Source organism: Vombatus ursinus, unplaced genomic scaffold (genome assembly GCF_900497805.2).
Source record: "Vombatus ursinus unplaced genomic scaffold, bare-nosed wombat genome assembly UNPS02005659.1, whole genome shotgun sequence".
NCBI classification, from domain to species: domain Eukaryota; kingdom Metazoa; phylum Chordata; class Mammalia; order Diprotodontia; family Vombatidae; genus Vombatus; species Vombatus ursinus.
The window spans coordinates 8,147,436-8,171,877 of record NW_020945437.1 but is presented as its reverse complement, the minus strand read 5'-3'; the positions used below and the strand labels follow the sequence as shown (position 1 = coordinate 8,171,877).

At 40.1% G+C, this 24,442-nt stretch overlaps 1 protein-coding gene across 3 annotated transcripts in view; it reads right to left on the bottom strand.

Moving 5' to 3' along the window:
- ME3 (malic enzyme 3) overlaps positions 1-24,442 on the bottom strand; it is a 314,844-nt gene that overhangs the window by 69,012 nt on the left and 221,390 nt on the right. For all 3 annotated transcript variants that reach the window (XM_027848248.1, XM_027848247.1, XM_027848249.1), the window contains exon 7: positions 11,285-11,388. In XM_027848248.1, coding sequence (XP_027704049.1) covers positions 11,285-11,388 — 104 coding nt within the window. The remainder of the gene's footprint in view (positions 1-11,284; positions 11,389-24,442) is intronic.

Genomic DNA, 24,442 nt, shown 5'->3' with positions numbered 1-24,442 from the left:
AAATTGACTGCTTATAATCTCCTCATGTATCATGAGGTAATGGTGAGAGGTTGGGGGGGAGAGGCAGAGAGAATCTGACCTGCAAACATGACTGCTCTCATGGAAGGCCTAATTCCATCTTATGATGTATTTTTCCGGGCTTAGGAGCCACACTGTCCTTATTCATTATAACCCCAAAGTGTGAACGCTTTTCCCACATGTGGGAATGCAATTATATAGGGCATGAAGGAAACTCGAGTTCCTTTGTGCAAAAAGGCAATTCCAAGGGAAGTGGTGGAAACAGTCCTGCCTGGGAGGTTTTGAAACCAGATGGGCCCAGGTCAGAGCAACAGAAAGTACATTGTTGGGACAAGCCCCACACCAGCCAGGGAAAAGCCTGGATGACGTAAGAGGTCTTTTCCCATCTCAAAGTCCTATGACTCTAGTGTTCCATGTCTGGGGCTGCACTCATGCTTGAATAAAGCTTAAAGAAAGACCCTTCATTGTTGTTTTTTTTTTTCTTCTCCTCAGTACAGCATCACACACATTACAAAGACCACTGCCTGATGTCTTGAGTTAGATGCCAGGGTGAGGAGGGTTTGGAGATAGAGAAGGCTGATGCAGATGCATCCTGGCACCATGGGAAAAAACCCCACTAGAATTAGAGACTGAGGCACTGGGTTCAAATCCTGCTCATTACTCACACCTATGTGACCTTAAAATTGAGTCAACTTTTCAGAACATCAGCTTCCTTATCTATAAAAATGATGAGACTGGATGAGATTGTGTCCAATATCTAGCTACAGATTCATCCCTATTAAATCTTTTTAGAGTCAGTTCAATAAGGCTAGGCTAATAGACCTATTAGATTCAAATTCAATAGGGATAAATCTATAGTCCCTATAGTTTCTCTCAGAATAACTTCTCTGATAGATGGCTTGTAAAGTTTCTTCTCCTTTAATGGAATAGACTGGTGGGTTTGTTCCATAAGGTGAGTTTGGCTAGATTACTCCTTTCCTCTGTGTAATAATAATAATAAAATGGTTCATAGTTATAAAGCCCTTTCAGGTTTAAGAAGCACTTTGCTTAGCTTGTGAATACACAGTCTTTCAGGTCACACCAAGATTCCATTCTCTTTAATTTCAAAGGAAAAGAGGTTGCAGCACTCCATATACCAATAACTGTGTGGTTTTAGGCAGGTCACTGACTTTCTCAGAGACTTATTCTTCATCTAGAAAAGGAGGGTTGGGCTAGGTGGTCGCTAGAATGCCTTTCTGGGCTTTAATCTTCAGAAGCAACAAGATAAGGAAGTGTGAATTAGGTTTTTTGAAAGATATATTCCTCTTGTGCTTTCTGTGTCAGTTCTCTTCACACACATTCCCTCCCACCCTCAATAAAGCCCACAAGCATAAATGGTATTTTTGACTAAAAAAAAAAGTGTACCTGTGCTTTTATTAGTATAAGGGACTCCTAACTAGCTAATTAGGAAATTCCTTCTCCCAGTGCAAATCACCCCCTACTTTGCAGCTAACAATCTCACAAAGTTACCTGAGGTACCAAGAGGTTTAAGTGACTTGCTTAAGGTCACACAGTCAGTAAGAGTCAAAGGTGGGTCTTCAACCCAGGTATATTCACGTTGAGGCCAGCTTTCTAAGCACCACACACACTGACATTACACAAAACTAAAGAATTACATGTCTAGGTGGGATTCTGTCAGTTACACCTCCCTGGCATCTCTCTCATTTGTCCTCTCCACTTTAGTCCCACCACCACCATCCCAGTACAGACCCTTATCTCGTGCTGCCTAGACTGCTGCAACAGCCTCCTAACAATTCTTTCCTATTTCCCTCTCTTCCCTCCCTTCTACCCACCACTTCATACAACACTCAGATTAATCTTTCTCATGCATGCATCAGATCACATCATTCCTCTGCTCAGAATTTTCAGTGGCTTCCTACTGTGTCCTCTATAAAGTTCCAAATCCTCTGCCTGGAATTCAAGCTCCCACTCCCCTCAGTCAGGCACCATCCAACTTTTCCAGTCTTGATCTCATATTTTATCATTATGCTTTAGCCAGACTCTACTTTTCTCTGCCCCAACCATGCACTGTATTTCTATGTCTCTGTTTCTGCTCACACTGTTTCCTGTGTTCTGAATGCCTGTTCTTCCTCCCTTCTTTGCCCTTTGGATCCCTAGCCATCCTTTAACGGCCAACCCAAAGGCCATGTCCTTTATAATGGCTTCCCTGATTCCCCTGGTCCAGAATGACCTTCCTCTGTTTAGTTTTGATAATAGTACTTTGTTATAAATCTCATTTATTACATACCATTTTACTACTGCTGCTGCTGCTACTACTACTACTACCACCACTACCACCACCACCATCTCTACTACTACTAGCTAGCTAGCATTTATGTAGTGAATTAAGGTTTGCAAAGTGCTTTACAAATATTATCTCATTTGATCCTTACAATAACAACAACCCTGGGAGGGAGGTACTATTATTATCCCCATTTTACAGATAAGGAAACTGAGGCTGAGAGAGATTAAGTGACCTGCCCAGGATCACACATCTAGTAAATATATGAGTTATGATTTGAACTCAGGTTTTCCTGACTCCAAGTCTAATACTCTATCCACTGTGCCATGTTGCTGCCCAAAATACTTTATAGCTAATTGTGTTGTGCCTTATCCCCCTACTAGACTGTAATCTCTATGAGAGCAAAGACTGTGCCTTCTATAAGCTTTATATTTCCCTCAGAGTCTACCATAGAGCTCTGTACACAGTAGGTGCTTATTATTGTTACTGTGCCCATTGTAGCCGGGAGGATGCTATGTGCTTTCTGGTATGTGGGGAGGAGTTGTCTTCATTTATACTCTCATTCTCTACTTTATCGGGCTTCTGACCAACTCCATAATAATACATTATTATGTACGTATTATGTATGTATTATGTATGAAAGGAGTGAGGGTGAAAGTAATATTGGGCATGCTCATCAGCTTTTCAGATGATATGAACCTGAGAGGGCTAGCTAGCACACTGGATAATGCTGAATTAGGATCCCAAAAGATCTTGACAGGTTGGAGTACTGGGCTGAATTTAAGAGTATGAAATTTAGGAATGTGAAATTAAGACTAGGAATGTAAAAGTCTTATACTTGGGTCCCAAAAATCAATGTCATAAGCATAAGATAGGGGAGGCATGGTTAGATAGCAGTTGTTCTGAAAAGATCTGGGGGTTTTAGTGGACAACAAGCTCAATATGAGTTAGAAGACTGATGCGGAAGCCAAAAAGCTACATTAAGAGAGGAAGAGCTTCCAGGAATAAGGGAGTGATGATCTCACTGTATTCTGCTCTTACCACACTTCATCTGGAACTGTTTAAGGAGGACATTGATGAGCTGGAGAGTGTTCAGAAGAGGGCAACCAAGATGGTGAAGGGCCCTGAAATTATGTCACATGAAGTTCATTTGAAGGAACTGGGGGTTTTTAACCTAGAGAAAAGAAGACTGGGGGTAGGGGGGAAGGCACGATGGCCTGCTTAAGCATTTGAAGAAGCATCATGAAGAGGCTTAGGCTTGCTCAGTTGGTCCCAGAGTGCAATGGCAACGGGTAAAAGTTATAAAGAAACAAATTTAGATGTCAGGAAAAATTTCCTAACAATTAGGGCTGCCTAAAAATGTAATGGGCTCTCTTGAGAGATGATGGGTTTACCTTTCTTGGAGATCTTGTAGCAAAGGATAGATGCTCACCTTCTGAGTATGTCATAAAAGGGATAGTAAACATTGGATTAGATGACAACGAAGGTCCCTGACGACTCTGAAATTCTAGGATTCTGTTGTCATAAAAGCATAGACTGGGAGCTGGAAGGAAACTCAAAGGGAATGTAGTACAACCTCCTCATTGGACAAATAAGAAAATTATAGCCCAGAGAGGTGAAGTATCTTGTTCAAAACTACACAAGTATGTCATAGAGCCTGGATTTAAACATACATTTCCTGAGTCCAATACTTCTTCCACTGGACATCAACATTTATTCATTCATTCATTCACTTATTCATTCATTGGTAGAACTTGGCTTTGGTAGCAAAAGTAGGATCAATGGGTAGAATTTATAGAGGTAGATTTAAACTTCATATAAGGAAGAATTTTCTAACAATTAGAGTCCTCCAAAAATGGAATGAGTTAACTTGAATGGTAGTGAGTTGCCTGTTACTAGAAGTCTTGAAGAAGGTTCTATGATACATTGTAGAGAGGATTCATGTTTCATGTAGGGAATAGACTAGATGGTTTCTCAGAGTTTTTCTAGTTATATCATTCTATCATCTGTCCATTAATTGATTGCTTCAGAGAATCCCCACACTTGACAGGACCTTCCAGGGCACCCAGTATAACCTCTTTGCTTGATAAATCAAGAGAAGTGGTTTAATATGGGGAGGAAACACAGTGGAGATAGATGCCCTAAATTACAAAGGGCTTCACTACACTGTTGAAATGGCATGTTATAAATGGTAAGAAGCAAACTGACTGAACCTGCTTCACTATGGTTTCCTCAACTATAAAATAAGGGACTCAGATCAGACAACTTCTCCTGTAGTTTTAACACTATATGGGTCTATGATTCCATGACTTTGAGCCCAGAAGACAACAGCAAGGAAATTAAGTGGAAAACTGAAGGCCAAGTGAAGGAAGAATGAGATCACTATTTGAATTGACCACAACTCCGATGGTCCATTACAAGTAATGTAATTACACTAAATGCTATAATCATCATCTGTCTAGTTCACTGTTCCCCCTCATATTGCAGATGTGGAAACTAAGGCTCAGAGAGGAAAAATTACTTGTCCAAGGCTACAGAACTAGGTAGTGACAGAACCCACAACTCCTAAATCTTAGTACAGTGTTCTTTCTACTGCACTATGAAGTCTAAGATTGCAATGATTATAAACAAAGGTAGCTCATAATAATAAGATCTGAGTTTATATTATGTTTCAAGTTTTATAAAATGCTTTACAATGTCTCATTTTCTTCTCATAGCAACCTTGTGAGGCATATACTCTTATTAGATTAATTTTTTTTTACAGATGAGGAAACTGAGGCTCAGAGAGGTTAGGTGACTTTCCCATGATTATGAACACAACAGTGTCAGAGATGGGATTTGAAATCAGTTCCCTCTTGGCTCCAAGTCCATTGTTTTTTCTACCATACCACATTGCCCCTTCTATGTCTTAAAGCAATCCCTAAATGGCTAGTCATCTAGGAATGGGAAGCTGTTTTAATGGGATGTTTGGAAAGACACACTGATCCTGAAACCGGAATTCAAACAATTCCCAAGATTCTTCCTTAAAATACATTCCCTCTCACCCTAGTGTTTCTGACTCACCCCCCAGGCATTTTATTTTGTGATCATTAAACTCTTGGGAGCCCTTGGTGTGACTAGTGGGTTCTCTAGCCATAGTAACTAAGAAAAACATCTGTTTTATATTATTCATAAGTCAGAACAATGAATTTTCAATAAATCATCTTTACTAAATCAGACACATTCCACTCCACTGACGTGCATTCCCCACCAAGGTTTGTTCTGTGACTGGCTGGGCTTCTGTGCAACTGTGAACTGGTTTCCATGATAAATGAAAAAAGTTTCTCATATCCTGGTTTATTTAACCTCTTTACATGAAGAGCAAGGATTTCTCCGTAGGGAATTACGGAATTGCTACTGACTCACTCAATAGATAAATGACAGCCTTTCCAAACCCCAGAAAGTGCTGTAGGGTATTAAGAAGTCCCCAAATACCAAAATTCACAGAATTTCAATGCAGCGCAGGCTCACCTAATCCAACCCATACCTGACCAGGAACTTCCTCTTCAACATCTCTCATACGTGGGATGCTTCTACTTGGACATCTCTATTATTAAATGCAATAGAAAGTGAGCTACTTGAGGGAAGGGACTATGTCTTTGCCTTTCTTTGTATCCTCGGTGCTTAGCACAGTGTCTGTCACATAGGTGCTCAATAAATGTTTGTTGATTTACTTGTAAAACACTTTGAAAACCTTAAAGTGTTACATGCAGAACCTATACTATTCTACTAATGCCTGACAAGTCATCATTCAGTCTCCTTTAGACCATTGCAGTCAAACTCAAATAGAAATGCTGGCCACTAAACTGTACATAAAGATTCTTACGGAGCACATGTTGACTTAGTTTTAGGCTACATTTGAGAATGTTGTGGGCTGCATGCAACCTGTGGGTCATGGTTCTGACTCCTCTGCTCAAGATCACCTCCACTGTTGGGAAATTCACTACTACTTTTGGACAGTTTCAATCACTAGGTAATTTTTCCTTATGTTGAACTGACATTTACTTCTTTACAACCCCCCATCTATTCCTCAGTCTTGCCCTTTGGGGCCAAGCAGAACAAGCCTGATATCCTTCTTCCACATGACAACTATCAGGTCTGCCACTCATCATCCTCTCTTTTCTAGGCTAAGCCACCTCCCGTTCTTTCAAATAATCTTTGTATGGCTTCCTCATTATCTTTGCTGTTCTCTGCCCTCCAACTTGTCAATTCCCATCCTAAAATGTAATACTCCATATATGGTCTGACAAAACCAGAATACATCACATCCATTATCTTCCTTGTTGTGCACACTCTTTTTTTTTTTAACGCAGCTGGAGACTGAGTTAACATTTTTTGGCTGTCATTTCATATTGTTGATTCATGTAATAGATGCATAATATTTCCCAGAGTACATTAATTCTCCAGTTACTGTTCACACTGTTGTTCAGTTACATCTCCTCCATTCTTTACTCATGAACTGATCTTCTCAACGCAAGTGTAGGGCTTTATATTTATCTCATTAGATTCTAAATTCCTTGAGACCAAGGAATGTCTTTTGCCTCTTTTTGTATCCCCAGTGCTTAGCACAGTGCCTGGCACACAGTAATTGCTTAGTAAATGTTTATTGATTGATAACTGATCTCATAAATTTTGTTTTATTATGTTTGACCCATTGCTCTAGTCTATTGAGATCCTTTTGAATTCCAACTTTGTTATCCTATCACTTTTAGATCTGGGTCACTTGGAAACATCTTCATCAAGTCATTTAGAAAAGTGCAGAACAGCAGAGGGCCGAGCATAGGAACTTGAGGCACTGCATTAGGGAACTCTCTCCAAGTTGGTGCCAATTCATCAAAGACTATTGTTTGGGTTTGGTCATTCAACTAGTTCAGAATCTACCTATTACTTTGTAGCCTACATCTCTTTATCTTGTCATAAAGTTAGTATGACAGACTTTGTCGAGCACTTTGCTTAAATCTAAGTCATACTCTATGTCAGGGGTGGGGAACCTATGACCTCGAGGCCACATGTGGCCCTCTAGGTCCTCAAGTGCGGCCGTTTGACTGAATCCAAACTTCACAGAACAAACTCCTTTGTTCTGTGTCCCTAAGCACTGAGGGATTTGTTCTGTGAAGTTTGGATTCAGCCAAAGGGTCTCACTTGAGAACCTAGAGGGTCACATGTGGCCTCGAGGTCACAGGTTCCCCACCCCTGCTCTATGTGCTTTGCTGAAATGCAAGTATAATCTCTAGCATTTTTCTTTTCTGCCTGGCTAATGGAGACAAGATTATTACAGGATGACTTCCATGACTAGAATGAATTGGAGATGTTTAGCCTAGAGGGAAGAAGGCAGGGAGAGGAGGGAGATGATAGCTACCTTTAAGTATCCAAAGGGATGTTATGTGAAAGAGGGATTAAACAGGTTCTGTCTGGCTCCAGAAAACAGAACTAGACACCATGGGTAGGAGTTGCAAAGCTGTAAATTTAGTCTTGATGTGAAGAAAAACTGCTAAACAATTGTAACTTTCCAAAAGGGGAATAGACTGCCCTGGGAGGTAATGGGTTCCCTCTGTGTGGAAGTTTTTAAGCAAAGGAAGAATGATATGGATTTATTTCAGAGAAAATTCCTTTTTCATATAGATGGCCATTGAAGACTTTTCCAAGACAGAAATACTGTTACTTACTCTTAATGAAGTTGTGCCTGACTCTTGGACATCCCTGCTTTCCTTTCAAAAAGCTAACAAGCTATCCATTTTAAAAGACAGTCTAGAATTTTGTCCAGATTGACGCTCTCATACTCTTCCTTTTTGGGGGAGGGGGTGGTCCAGAAGGAAATTGAGATATTGGCCCTGCTCTAGTCCTGTGCTATCTCTCCAGTTCTATCTGAGTTTTCAAAGATCATTGACGATGGCTCAACACAAACATTTATCAATTTCTTCCATATTTGTAGATGGAGTTACGCTAGGCCTAGTGACTTGAACAAATTGGGGGCAGCTAGGTTATCTCTTGCCATCGTTTCACTTATCTTGGGGTTCAACTCATGAAATGTTTTTGTTCTATCCCTCCCAGTTCACAGAGCCTTCCCTTTGGACACCAAATGGAAACAACAGAAAAATCAAGTAGTTTTGCCTTCTCCCCATTATTATGGCATTTAATAATAGCTCATCTTTATATGGTGCTTTAAACTATACAAATAAAAAGAAATTTATTAAGCTTTATTTATTCGTAGTATAATTTCCTATCTCTTCCCACCTTGCTGTTTTGAAATGGTAATTATCAGGTTTCTATCAGTGCTTTGAATACTGATACCTAGGGCCTCAGGTTAGGACTCCAGTCTCCTCACTATTCACATTACCCTCCTCTGGACATGTCCCAATCTGTCAACTGGTTGCCATTTTCTGGCGAAGCCATGGAGTCTCTGCACTGCCTTTTGAAAGCTTCACTTCAAGGAATTTCATGACGTCTTGTGGGAACTGATGGGAGGTCTATTTCTCAGCTTTTTACCAGTTCCAGATCTGGATGTTAAATGGCTTTCCCACTTCTATCTTATTTTACCTGACCTAGTAGCTTGAGATCTAGGACTGACTCCAAGCATAGAGTCTTAGAATCAGATTTAGAGTTGGAAGGAACATCGTAGGTCACCAAGTTCAAGATCTTCATTTTTTAGATGAGGAAACAGATATTCAGAGTGGTTGTCATAATGTCTATAGTAAGTGCCAGAAGTGTCATTTGAATCCTGTTCTTTCTAACTCACTCTACTACCCTATGCTGGCTTATTAAGCACATTAATTGTAGTGGTTGATTAACTAATATAAAGTGGAAATCTTAAAGCTGAAAGAGATCAGATAAAGGATGGGTGGATTCAGTGTGAGCTTGAGAGAACATTGGGAGGTGGTAGAAAAAGCATAAGGGTCCCTGGCCAGGGATGACAACTTTGGGGTAGTGAAGCATATAATGGGAAGAGACAGCATGTTGTAATAGAAAGAACATAGGATTTAGAGTCAGAAGTCTTTCTTTTGAGTCCTGACTTTGCCACTTACTAGCTGAGCAGGTCACTTTACTTCTGAGCCTCAATTTCCCTAATTATAAAACATAAACGTGGTCAATAATACTTGTATCATGAGGCAGCACGGAATCCTGGCTTACCTCAAAGTTAGGAAGACCTGGTTTCAGATCCTTCTCCATCCATACTGGCTCTGTAGCCCTGGGTAAGTCACTTCACTTCTGTGTCCCAGATAACTCTCAAAGACTAGGGATCTGTACTGGTGGAGAGGGTTTCCTCACTGGGAGCTTCCTACACCCATAAAATCCCACATCCAGAAAAAAAACTTGTGTTCCTTACCATACTGAGCTGTTGTGAATGAAATGGTATGTGTAAAGTGCTTTGTAGTAAATGAAGGCTACAATTACAGGAGTCCAGAAAAGAAGATGGAATATTTATAAGGCAGGGGCACCAAAAATAAACTTTGTCTCCCTCAACATTTTGATTAGGACTTAACTTGTTAGGGGCAGAGGCAAAAAAGGGACTTTACCTTCAGTACCTGGTCTGGTGTGACTATTGACCTGTTTTAGTATTGGAGGCCCTTACCAGGGTTTCTAACTGAAATGACAAGAGCTTTGAGGATTGCCGGGAAAACAGGGCAATTTTCAGCTGAGGCTATGACATGGGGCAGGCTAGGGGAGGCCCTAAAACTGCCTGAATGATTCAGAGAGAACTGCCCAGGGAGTTCAGGGGATAGAGCCAGCATTTTGGAGAAACCAGCATGCTAAGGAAGTGGCAATGAAGACTGACAGGTGTGGCTGGCGCCTGTCAAAGAGAGGGATTCAGGAAGGAGAGACTGGAGGAAGACTAATTCCCATCACTTATGAGGCTCCTTTCAATGCAAAGAGCCAGGCGAGAAAAACATTTGAGGGACAACACCTCATAAATCTTAGAAATCAAGAGCCCGGGTGGCTGCACATTAATATCACCTGGCCCTTGGGCAGAGGTGGAAAATGCATGCTAATGTACCAGGACTCTTTCCAAAGCCATTTAGTCTGGGGGTACATTTCCTTCTTTCTCCTCCTCTGGATAGCACAATTCACCTCATGCTATCTTAGAGGAGACTGAAAAAGGGAGAGTGATTTCTAAATTTCCAAGCATCTGAAAGACTGTCATATGAAAGAGGGATTAGATTTGTTCTCTTTGGTCCCAAAGCAATTCATAGAAGATGCAAAGGAGCAATGATGACGTGAGGAAAATCTTAACAATGAGAATTATCTAGAAGTAGATTGGGCCATCTCAGGAGGTGGCTTTTTTTCATACTCACTGGAAGTCCTTAAGCAAAGGCCCCAATTACACTTACCAGGTACACTGTGAAAGAGAGTCTTATGCAGGTAAGGGCTTGAATAGATGGCTGCTAGGGTCCTTTCCAACTTTGAAAGTGATTTACACAGGAACTCCAGCGCCCAACTGGCTGGAGGTGGGGTAGTTTTCCTTTCAGAACGTAGGGTGACTAACACTAGACTGGAAGTCCTTAAGCTAGAGTCTGTGAACTTAAAAAAATTCATTAATAACTGGATTTCAATGTAATTGATTTCCTTCGTAATCCTTTGTATCTTATTTCACACATTTACAAACATTCTGAAGGGTCCACAGGCTTCACCAACCAGGGTTCATGACATAAAAAAGTTGACGAATTCCTTCTCTAGACAGAGGAATCCCCACATCCTAAGGCCATTCTCTCCCCATGGCTTCCATCTCCCCCAGACTCTTGCAGTGAACAAACACATTTGACTGGGTGCCTCCAACTGCTCAGGGTCAAGATTTAATTTCTAGACCACCCAGGGGGCCAACACTTAGGGGCTCTTGCTCGTACATTGGTCCCAACCACTGTTGACATTAGGTCTTGATTATATCTTAAAAGGAGAACACCCATCGTGTTCTGTTTCAAAACTGAGGTTAAAAAAAAGTGGCCTGCTTACTTGTCAGTCACTGCTTGCATGAACTCATCAATCAATTCGTCATACTCTTTCCCGCGTACACGCTTGTGCTTCAGTCCAATATACAGAGGATCTTTCAGCAGGGCCTGGAAGAGACAGAATTCTGTTTTCAGTGAACACCTTCAGGCAGGGGTTTTTACAACCTGGGCAATGGTCTCTGGCCTTTCCATTCTCAGTTCCATCCAGTAAGGTCCTTCCTACTTATGGATACTTAGGATACTCCTGGGTGGGTAGTTAGTATGGAGTAGGAAGATAGAGGGAGAATAGGGTACCTTCAAACAAGAAGAGGGCCTTAAATCTAAAAGCGATTTAGGAGAACTTCATTCACCGAGCTGGCTCTAGCTTGGCCATATCTCTAACCCAAAGCTCTGCTTTGGGATCAGTATAGTCATTTTTGTTGAAAACACCAACAAGAAATTCGAGCTTAGCACCACCTTGGTCAACTGTTCATAGGCTCATGGGATCATAGATTCAGTGCTGGAAAAGATCTCAGAGGCCATCTAGCCCAATCCCTTCATTTTACAGATAAGGAAACTGAGGCCCAGGGAGTTTAAGTGATTTGCCCAAAGTCACACAGGATCCAAGATGGTACTTGAACCCAGACTCTCTGATTCCAGAGACAGTGCTTTTCCATAACAACACACTGTCTCCTATGGCATGAAATAAATTGAGTTGAGGGGCAGCTAGGTGGCGCAGTGGATAGAGCTCCGGCCTCAGAGTCAGGAGGACCTGAGTTCAAATCTAGCCTCAAACACTTGACACTTACTAGCTGTGTGACCCTGGGCAAGTCATTTAACCTTGATTGCCTCAGCAAAAAAGCAAAAAAATATTGAGTTGTTTGGGCGGAGGACTTTAGGATTTAGAGTTGGAAGAGACTCAGGATTAGGAGACTATATGGTCCAACCTTCCTATTTTACAGCTGAGAAAGCTGAGGCTCAGACAAATGAAATGACTTGACCGGAATTACATAGATAGAAAGAAGCTTCCCACCAAAAGCCATTCAACTCATACCACCAGGCAGGATCTGGGGCAGGGTTGTACAGGTCTTAAACCCTTGCTCCCACAGGCTGACATTTATACTAAAAGCCATTCAGATGTAGTTATGGGACAATAAAAAACAAATGTCTTCAACAAATGTCACTGCCTGGCTGAACTTTCAAGTAGGACCTGGTGTACCTATGATTGGCATTTTATTGAACTAGCCATTGGGAGACCTACAGAGGTCTGAGGACGCTGGAGCTGGAAGACTAGGTGGTTATTAAGCCCACCCTATGATAGAAAAAGATTGCCCTTTACCACATGCCCAATAAAGGTGCCCAGCCTCTATTTGAAGACCTCAAGCAAGGGGCACCTACTGCTCCCTGAGGCAGCCCATTCCACTTCTGGACCACACTAATTGTTAGGAAGTTTTTCCTTACTTTTCTGGGTCTTCATTTTCTCATATGTGAAATTAAAGAACTGGACAGAATGGTAACTAAGATTCCTTTTAGTTCCAAATCCTATGGGCCTATGAACTGGAAACAATATTGTAAATATGGTATGGCCAGGCCAGAGTACAGTGGGATAATCACTTCCCTTGATCAGAACATTATGTGTTTGTGACTACAGCCTAAGAACGTATTCATTTCTTTTAGAAGTCACATCATATTCTTGAATCATTAAACTTTCCGCCAATTAAATATAATTGACTTGCAATATCATTTTCTGGGCCATTGTGGGGGCACCAAGTCCTTGAGCAAGAGGAATTGGAGAGTAGGACTGCTGAATAGGGAGCTGAGGAACTCAAAGAGAAACATTGAGGCAGCTTGCTAGAGAAGCCTGCCCCCCTCATTCACTTTTTGGATGGCTATGGGCAAACCATTTCACATTTCCTAGCCTCAGTTTCTTCATCTGTAAAAAGAATGGAGACAGTGATATTACTTAGCATATTGGGTTAGGAGTAAAATCCATCAAAATCCTTAATGTACTCTAGAAAGAAGCTGTTCTTTTTATTATTTCACAATTTTTCCCAGGGTCAACCCTGGGCCTGATTGTTCATCTCAAGAATATCATGGCTTTCCTGTAAAATTTTTTTTTGCATCTCTGCATCCTTCTTCATTAAATTCCTAAAAGACAGAACACAAAGGAAATTTAGCTAGTTCAATGATCTCTATTACTTGACCCAGGGTCTCTCCTGAGTCCTTATTTCCCCCTTCTTCCTTGGTGAACTAGTCTAGACAACCTGGAAAAAAAGCTGAAATTTGCCTTTTACTTTTCTTTCCAACATCAGTCCCTGAGTTCCAGACAGCCAGATTAGCATCTCATTTCCTTTCTAATGGTCCCGATGTCAGTTCCTCCATCTCTTTAGAGGAGAGCTTTTTAACCTGGGGTTTGTGAACTTTAATTTTTTTCTATAACCATATTTTTAATACAATTAGTTTCCCATGTATTTTGCTTCAAGCTTTTAAAAATATTATTCTATGAAGAGGTCCATAGATTTTACCATGAACCCTATGACATAAAAAGGTTAGGAATCTCTGAATTAGAATGAAAGATGCCTTCCAAATTAAAGGCATCACCCTCATACTCTCCTTCTGCAAAAAAAAATTAATTGCAACATTTACTGAGCACCTACTACATACAAAATTCTGGGTCTCACTAAATTCAGTGTACTTTCTTCTTCTTAGGATCTCAGCCCTGAAAGAGATACAAAAAATGATCCTTCACTTTTGGTGCAATGCATTAAATATGTTAATACTGCATTTTTTACTTTGTAAAAGTTGTTAAATTGGACCATGACTAGATAGTTATTTACTTCCCTGGGTGCCAAATGACTCTTCCAGTTGTGGGACAGAGAAAGGAATCAGCAGCTGGCTAGGGAAGGTGTGAAATGTTTAATTGGACCCAACTGGTATCATCCTGCAACACCTGTTTCCATCCTGCCCCCCTCAGCAAATGAGCTGAGGAGGAAAGCCCCATCCCTTCCCACCCCACCCCATCCCCACTCTCCATGTGAACAGCCTGAATTCTAGGTTGACTCACTAAGAGAAGTGAGAAGGGGAACCAGCTTAGCATCTGAAGAGAAGATGAATGCATTCTGGGCTGGCAGGGAGGTTCACACATTAGATCTTTTCTAAAGATAGTATATTTGTCAGTCCATTCATTCATTCATTCAGCAAACACTTAACTGCCTACTGTGTGCACAGCCCTTTCGAGGTGTTTAGAAAGATATCCAAGTTTATGATTGACATAGTTCCTTCCTCCATCATGTTTACAGTATAAGACACAAAGCACAGATAGCTATAATCTTAATATTACATGATGAACACATTAGAGTTGCAAAACAAAGTGCTATGAGACATCTGAAGAGGAATGGGAAAATTAATGAGCTTGAGTTTGGACATGTTGAGTTTGAGGTACTAGAAGGACATTCACGCTGAAGCAGTAGGAGAAGGAACCCAAATGAACTCATGGGTCAGAGCTGGAGGAATCAGAAGGCCTGTTTTTAATTTCAAATTTAATTTAAATTTTACCTCTGATATTTCCTAACTGTGATGGGCAAATCACCTAACCTAAATGAAAATGAGTTTTCATTTCCTCATCTATAAAGTGAAGGAATTAGGGTAGATGCCCTTTGAAGTTCCTTCCAGTTCTAGATTTATGATGCTATGATACAGAAAGCATCAGAGGACAAACCTGTAGGGAGGCCATATCATAAAGTTGGGTCTAGATGAAAATTAGTTGACTGTGAAGGTGAGATAGCACCAGAAACCACGCTGGCCATCAATGGCTGGAACAGGGACATCTCAGGATAAGATTTCCAGGCTCTGTGATTTGAGTTCTATAATTTTCTAAATGGTTTTATTTTATCTTCTTCCTCTTAGCTACTAGTGTCCCTTTGAAAAATAATCTTGATCTTAGGTGAGCCAAGGGACAGAAATAGGGTTGATGAAGAGGAAGTCTCAGGAGGCTAGGATTAGAAACAGCAGTAGCAGCTATAGCGAGAGGTTCTCTTAACAGCTCTGGCATGAGGGACTTCACTGGAAAACCTCAGGTAAGCCTGAAGCCAGGCTGCTGACTTGTGTTATTTCCTTCTCAGAGAGGGGTGGGTAGAGTACAGGAGACATCTGTACCTCTCACCATTGTTTAACCTGTTTCTTTTTCTTGGTGGTTCCTCACCTTCTCCCCTGATGCCTCTTTTCATAGCATATCATTGATGCTTTCTAGGACCTCTTCCTGAGAAGACTGAGATGAGTAAGATAGGATAAGGTACCTCCACATCAAATCATAGAATGTTAAAGCTGAGAGGAAACTTAGAGACATTTTAGTACAATCTCCTCATTTGATATATGAGGAAACTGAGGTCCAGGAAAGTTCAGTGACTTGCCAAGACCTCAGAGCTGACTAGCTACTAAAATTAAAGCTAAAACCCAGGTCTTCTAATTCAGTGTTCAGTGGTCATTTTTAAAATGACATCTTGCACAGTTTCTTATCGACTAAAATATTTATTGCAACATTTTTTTTTGTAGTAGCAAAGAATTGGAAATGTAATGGAGTATTACTGTAAGATACAATGTCTATCAAGAACACAATGCAAAGTGAATTAAACAGAACCAAGAAAACACCATATGCAATAGCTACAATAATGTAAATGGCAAGAACATGGTAAAAACAACAACAAATCCCCTTCCCTCCCCTACCCCAGTACTGTATAATTATAATGCTCAAGCTTGACCCTGAAGAAAAGACAGGACAATGTACCTTTGGGGGACCACAGATCTGGAATATTTTCCATAGACTGTTGGAACTGGTTGATATGTTGGTTAGTTTTGCTTAAATGCGTTTCTTTTTATTCTGCTAAGGGATAGCTATTTAGGTAGGGTAGAGAAGTATATATGGAAGTGAAGGTGACATTAAAAAAAACCCAAACCTATCAATAAAAACAAATGACCCTTAAAAATCCTTTAGGGAAAATGTTTCTGGAGAGAGTTGACAAATTCACCTATTCATTCAACAAATATTTACAAAGGTCTATGTACAGTGCACTGTGCTAGGTACTAGTGGACACACAATACATTTGTTCAAGTGTTTTAAGGCTGTCACTTGGAAGACAAACTAGGCTTTTTCTTCTCAGTCCCAGAAAGTAGATCTAGAAGCTATGGATGGAAGTTGCCAGGCAGCAGATTTCAGTAGGATATAAGGAAAAACTTCACAATTGGAGTTGACCAAAATTAGAATGAACGGCTTCAACAGAGAGTGGATTCCCTATCACACAGGTCATCGAAGGGAGACTGGAAAACAGTGATAACAGAGGAGAAACCAGCTCAGATACAGATTAGAATAGATGGTCTCTAATATCCTTTCTAACTGTGGGATTCTATAATTTTAATTTAAAAGTAAATGACACAGTTCCTATAATCAAAGAGGTTGTATTCTAGGAATGAGAGGCATATATAGAGATAACTGGGACTGAGACTTGACCTTTGATTTCATTGGTATAAGAATCTCGTGGGTGAGGAAACTTCATCTACTGATATAGGTCAGCATCTTCTCTGTAAATCAGAGTATAAGTTGCCTAGAGTATTGAGAAGTTAAACGACTTTCCCAGGGTTACACAGTCAGTATGTGTCAGAGTCAGAATTTGAACCCACATCTTCCTGGTTTTGAGGCCTATTCTCCTTTCAATATATTACACTCCCTATATAATAAAAATTAGCCTATGATAAATGCATAAAGAAATATAAATTGTTAGGAAATCTTTCCTTATGTCTCCCAAATTTTGTAAACTCTTTGTAAATTCTACCTGTTGTTCCTAGTTCCATCTTCTGGGGTGAAGCAGAATGAATCTAATTCCTTTTCAATAAGATAACCTTCAAGCCCTTGAAGAGAGTCATCATGTTCTCCACCTCTTTTCTTCTCTAGGCTAAACACTCTCACTTCCTTCAACCAATCTTCATATAGCATAAACTCAAGGTCTTTTATCACCTAGCTTGAACTCCAGCAGTTGACCTACAGCTTACCAATACCTTTCCAAACATGTGGTTCCCAGAACTGAACACAACACTCCAAATATAATTTGACAAGATGAGGGCACAGTGGGACCATCACCTCCTTATTCCTGGGAATCATACATCTCTTATTGCCCCTTTAAAATCACATTAGCTTTCTTAACTGTGACATAATTCCCCTAGAACCTTTACAGATCAAGTACTGTAATAACTTTGTTTCCTTCGACATGTATTTGTTAAATTGTTTTTTGAACTTACATGTAATATTTTACATTTTCTCCTCTTGTTCATTTTGGACTAATGTTTTAACCTACCAATATTTTTTGTGTTGGTAGCTATCCCCACAAACTTAGTGTTGCATGCAAACGCATGTCATCTATACATATAGCTAAGTCATTGATTGAAAAAAAACCCAACAACTGAATACCATAGATCCCTGGGAGATACTACTGCAGACCTTTCCAAGTTGACATTGAACCATATGACAACTCTTTGGGTCGGGTCATTCAACCAATTCCAAATCCACATAACTGTACTACCACCTAGTACATATCTCTCCACATTTTCCACAAGAATAGAATGAGATAATCTATCAACTAATTTGCTAAAATCTAGATAAACTATTATCTAACTTATTGCTCTCCTCTTTCAGTTTAATAACTTCATCTGAAAATTAAATAAAGTTAGTCTGGGATGACTTGTTATGACTGATGTCATACCGGCTTGTGATCACCAATTCTTTTTCAAGTTGGTCACTAACTACTCTTTTCATAGTAAATTCTTAATTTCCCCCAGTAATAAATCTCACTGGTCTATCATTTGTAGAGTGTTCTCTTCCTTAAAAAAATCAGAACATTTGCCCTTATCCAATTTTGCAGTACCTCTACTGTACTCCATGGACTTTCAAAGACTGTTGACAACACATTAGCACTCACATAAACATATTCTGTCAGTATTTGAGGATGTAATCTATCTAAGCAATATTAATTTAATTCAATAGGAATTGCTAGTTGTCTCTTACTATCTCATTAATTACCTTGGGAAGCAAAATTAAATTGAGCAAGATTTTTCTCTCTGTTGTCAGTTATCACTGTCCCATCCACCCCAGGCATCACCAATCCTATCCCTTCTGTGAACCTCTTTAAATACAGACAAAAAGAAAATATTTTTTAAAAAAAATCCTCATTAGCTTTTCTCACCAAACTAATTTAATTCTGAGTTTTCCACTGTTCTTACAGGATTGCCATGCTTTTACATCTGTCATCTGTTAACTTTCCTTGCTTTCCTCTTCTGTAGATGTATTTTCAAAACATGTTAGCTAGTGAATTCCTTGTATATCTCTCTTTGTTTTTTTAGATAATTCACTTTTTCATTCTCATTATTTCTCTTTCCACTTTTCTTAGTGTTTTCAGGATTTCATTCTTGAGATCTTCTCATCCCTTCAGTGCCACTTTCCCTTATGGAATTTTGACCCATGGGATCTCTCTTGTTCTTTCTGGCAATGTTTTGAAACCTGCTCTTCCCAAATTGAGTGTGCATGTTTAGAGTAGTCCTGGCTTTTGTATTCTTCTTCATCATCAACTATAAGATGGAGAGGCCACTTCCTTATTCTCAATACTTTAGGCAGAAACATTTTCACCAGATCTTTTTAGGTACGTTCCAAACCTGGACAGGAGACTATCATTACTTAATTTTAAGCCATGGTTCAGAAGTCCACATTCTATTATCAAATACCATCTTCTTAACTAGATGTTCACTCTCCATGTCTTCAGAAGCCCTTGTCCTCCACCAGTAATACTGATTAAAAACACCAGTTATTCCCTCTAAGGTCTTTAGTTTCTTGCCTAAGACTTTACAATCTTTAACAAGGTTCCTCTGGCAATACCATTTACGCCCAAGTGAATCATAGGAAGTGGGTAGTAGTCATACACACAAGTCTTGGGAAGTTCTCCGTCTCTGACACTTGCCTGAGAAAGAATGAATACCTTTCCATTGTTATCAGGTTGACAAATAGTTGCCTCAAAATCCCTTAACAGGAAGATGCCAGCCACCATTACTTCTCTCTCCTTCCTCTGTCCTTTAATGGATAAGTTCTCCCCTGAAAACACCTGTGGAACCACATCAATGTTCCTTGGAGGACAAGCAGCTACTCCCTTAGTGTGTAGTTCCCTTTACATTGAAAAGACTCACATATTTGTTTATTGGCTCCAAGTGTTCACTGGTCTTCTTTCCCTTCTCTTCTGTGTAAAATTTCCCCATCCTTCAACCTCCCAATATGTCAGGATTCACTTCTCCCTCTTTGGATTATTTTTCTTTTTCATTTTCATATCAAAGCCCTTTTACCACTGTTTTAAGCAACACTTCTTTGTCCTTCATTATCTGGATAGTAGAAAGTGTTACTCAAGGACTTTACTTTCCCTTTTAGGAGGGAAACCAACTTGAAATTTGGACATAGTTAATGGTTTCATTTTTCCCTCTTTTCTCTGTTCTCACTCACTTACTGTAACTAGGAACTGTCAATCATAAATGTATAATGAAAGTGGGCCATCAGGATCAGGTTAAAGGTCTGGGGACATGATAAGTGTCACACATCACAGATGTAGCCCTTTGGTAAGAGTCAGAGCCAAGAAGCAACATAGAGGAAGACATAGAAGGTTAACAGAAGACTTAGTTACAAATTAAAAAAAAAACTTTATAATGTATGCTACACTCTACCTCTGCAATCATCATCCAATGAGGCTCTTCTTTCTATTTTTCTGTCTCTTGAGCTCCTGTTTATTGCTTCTCCAATGAATTGTTGAATTGTGTTGGAGATGTTACCTGCTGCCAAAGCTTCTTATTCATGGTATTGTGAGGCAAAGGGACTGGAAAGTGTTATTGCTCTTTTATGAAGCTGGCCTGGGTCAACATGCCTCTGAGATTAATCAACACATTTTTAGCTCAAGGATTACTTAAGCACCTTTTCATTTTTTGACAACCATCAAGAACTTGTCTGTTCTTTACTTACACCTTTCCTGCCTCCCATCTAGGGAAAGTCCCCTCAACCTTCAATCACAGGTAGATTAGAGGGACTGAATTCTGTTAACTCCCATTATGCCCAAATCAGGGGAGAGGTGGGGTTGGCAAGCCTTGCCCTGCATTCCCATCACTGTGATAAAGGTCCCTTTCTCCCTTAGAGCTACATGGCATCAAATTTGATAGGCAGCATGGTAATGTGGAAAGAACAACAGACTTGGAGGCAGGAGGCTCAGATCTATCACTGAGTAGTTGTACAAACATGGGCAATCTTTTAATATACCTGGCAATTTCCTTGTCTGTAGAATGAAGGGATCATTTACTTTAAACATGGAACTATGTTACTCCCCTATTCAATAAATTACAGTGGCTCCCTATTGCCTCTAGGATAAAACATAAATTCTGTTTGGCTTTTAAAGCCTTCCACAACTTGGTCTCAACCTACCTCTCCAGCCTCATTATAAATTATTTCTCTTTTTGTACTCTTTAGTCCAGATGAACTGGCCTTCTCTCTGTGCCTCATGCATGACACTCCATCTCCCTTTGATGTGCCTTCTTTGTACTGGGTGCTTCTCATGCCTGGAACGTACTCCCTCTTAACCTGGAGGTTAAAGAATACCACCTAGTATTTAACTACCTTATATTTACTCTCTCTATATGCATTTATCTACATTTTGTCTTCCCTGATAGAAAATAAACTCCTAAAAGAGCATTTCAGTTTTTGTATTCGTATCTGCAGTGCCTAGCACAGTGACTATAACATAGTTGGCATTTAATAAATACCTTTTTTTTTTTTTTGGCCAGGCAAAGTGACTTGCCAGGGTCACACAGCTAGTAAGTGTCAAGTGTCTGAAGCTAGAAACTCAGGTCTTCCTGAATCCAGGGCCAGTGCTCTATCCACTTCGCCATCTAGCTGCCCCCAATAAATACCTATCTATGAGGTAAGACTATGGAAAGAGCTAGTGCCCAACACAGTGCTTGGCACACAGTAGAGTTAGGTTTTAAAAGTTCCTGTTCGTTGGTTGATTGATTCTATGAGTTTAAAAGTCACATACCTAGTTAGTGGCAGAGCTAGAACTTAAGCTCAGGTCTTGACTCCCAGTCTGGTGATCTTATCTTTCTACTTCATGATTTTTACTCTAAAGTCAAATCCATCCAATCCATCAAAAATTTATTAAGCATCTACTACGTGTAAGGCACTGAGCTAAGTGCTGGAGAAAATTCTATGATTCTGTGATTGTAAGCTATGCCTATTATTGAAACAGAGGTCAACTGCAACCTTCTGTAATAGGATTTAGAAAACATCAAGCAACCTCCCCCAAACCCACCTCCCCCACTACCCCAGGTTTCTTGGGTTTCTTTCAGGGCTTTCCTTAAGAGTTTTCTTGGCAAAGAAAGTCTGCAAACCAAAATGGTTCCCTCAGCCTCCACTTCACCTCACTCGCCAGATCAGAATGTGGTGGATTCAAGCTGGAAAACAAATGACCTTCTGGTCTAGAAAAATATTTATCAAACATATCAACAGGCACACTGACATTTTCTCATTTGGAGAGAGTCTCTTAGATCTAGGAATCACTGTGAGCAAGCAGACTGTAGCTCATGTGGTAGACACAGGGAGAGGATTTTGGGGGCAAGTTCTTTTCCCTCCTTCAATATGACATTTAGAGCCTAATTGTTGTTTATTTCTCCTCCACCCCCAAACTCAGTTAAGTCTTGGAATAAAGGAACTCTGGGAAGACTGATAGATGGTGTCTTTATGAACAAAATCTATTGGGAGTGGCACTGGCAAAAGTAATCACTGGTGACTAATATTGGGAATATACTTGAATAAGGGCTTGAGCTGATAGTTTTAGAAAAACCCCACAACCCTTTGGGGCTATTGCCAGAGGATGTTAAGGGAAAGAGATAGCCAGCAGAGCTCTGGGAACCTGACTTGTTAGCACATAAGTCAGTTGGGAGAGTACACACAGAGTGTCATTACATGTAGCATTTTTGTCTGGGATAAATATTGGGCCCTTTGCATTTGCAAGGACCTACTAGAGAGATTCTCCACTCATGATTTTAATTACTGGATTTTCTATTTTTAGGATCCATTAGAGAAAAATTGCTATTTTTTTCTTTTTATTTTGGGGTAAAATGCACAGCAATAGTTTTTTCAAATGTGTTTCCTTTAAAGTCAGACCATTTTCTTTTGAGATGACTTTTACATAGTTGAGAGTTTAAGTATTCATACCTGTTGTATTACTGAATATGTAAAATAAAGTTACTCACCCAACTCAGACTGTCACTGGCCAGTTGGGTCCCTGGAGGGATGGCTGTTACTATTCTCAGGGTTCTAGGGGTAACTCTGTGGGTAGCTATCCTCCAAAAACGCTAGCCAACAAGCCCCCAACAATTTCCTTCCCCTTAACAATCAGTCATTGTAGATCTTTAGCAAAGGCATTTACTCAAATGGCATAGCAAGGACAGTAATTACAAATATTTTTTCCCAATACCAAAGGCACACTTTCCCACAAATATACCTAGAGTCTAAGAGAAGGAAAGAGTGGTCAGGAACCCAAAGTCCAATGGTAGTGGGGCATACATGTCTAAGGCAACTCATAACTCAGAAACTATAGAATTTTATGTCTCCTCTCTCACTAGAGAGCCCTCACATAGTTCATTATGGTTCTCTCTCCTCTTTAGCTAGGCAGGCCATGGTTTCTCTTCTGGACCAATGTTCATCTGGGTTTGATCCTCCTAGGGCATGATGACTCATTTGGATGGACCTATCTGCTGCTGGGTTGGGCTGCGCAGGTCACTCAGAGGGTGGTCTGACTCCTCACCAGGCTCTACTGTTCCTAGACTAGCCTGGGTAGGCTGCTTCATTGCTGAATAGTGCTAGGGAGGTCACTAGGGAGTGGCTACTAGATTATATTGGGCAGGCTGCTTTGCTGCTGGACTCTTGGACACCTCTGCTGAACAGGTCAGTGCCCTGGGTTCACTCTTTAATGGATAGTTATAATTTTAAATTCACCTTTAGCTACTGACTAGGCTAAAGGGTACTTAACTGTCTTTAGCTGGATTGTTAGAAGGATCTTTTCAGCTATAGTCACGGTTGTGCAGGACAGCACGCTTTCAAATTTAATGCTCATTATTAATATTTCCTCCCATTATTTTCTAAGTCTAGAAATCAACTAAACCCTCAAGTCAAGCCCTGATTTGCAGCATTTACCAATTTCCAAGGTATTAATGCCCACAAATGAACAATGAACTCTCCAAAACTGGTCAAGCTAGCTCCAGTACATCCCTAGCTGTAGTTCTACAGGTGCTTTTCAGCTAAGTCAACAGCCCTCAGTTTTGTCATTATCGTCCAGTCATTCAGTTGTGTTTGACTCTTCATGACCCCATGGACCATACATAGCATGTCAGATCCTTCTAACCTCTAATATCTCTCCAAGTCTGTCCAAGTTCACGTTTATTGTTTCCATGATACTATCTATCCATCTCATCCTCTGCCATTCCCTTTTACTTTTGCTTTCAATCTTTCCCAACATTATATGACCAAAGTATTTAAGCTTCAGCTTTAGTATTTGATCTTCCAGTGAGTAACTTGAATTAATTTCTTTAAGTATTAACTGATTTGACCTCCTCGCTATCCTAGGGACTCTCAGAAATCTTCTCCAGCACCACAGTTTGAAAACATTGATTCTATAGAACTCAGGTAATAGTCCAACAGTCATACATTGCTTCTGGAAAAACACAGCTTTAAATATATGGACTTCTGTCAGCAAGGTAATATCTCTGCTTTTTAGTATGCTGTCCAGATTTGTCAAAGCTTTCCTTCCAAGGAGCAAGAGCCTTTTAATTTCATGGTTGCAGTCACCATCTGCAGTGATCTTTGAATCCAAGAACATAAAATCTGACACTGCTTCCATTTCTTCTCCTTCTATTTGCCAAGAAGTAATGGGACCAGTTGCCATGATCTTAGTTTTTTTTTTTATGTAAAACTACAAGCCAGCTTTTACATTCTCCTTTTCCACCCTCATCAAGAGGCTTCTTAATTCCTCTTCAGTTTCTGCCATCAGAGTGGTACTGTCTGAATATATGAGATTGTTCATATTTGTCCTGGCAACCTTAATTCCAGCTTTTGAGGCAT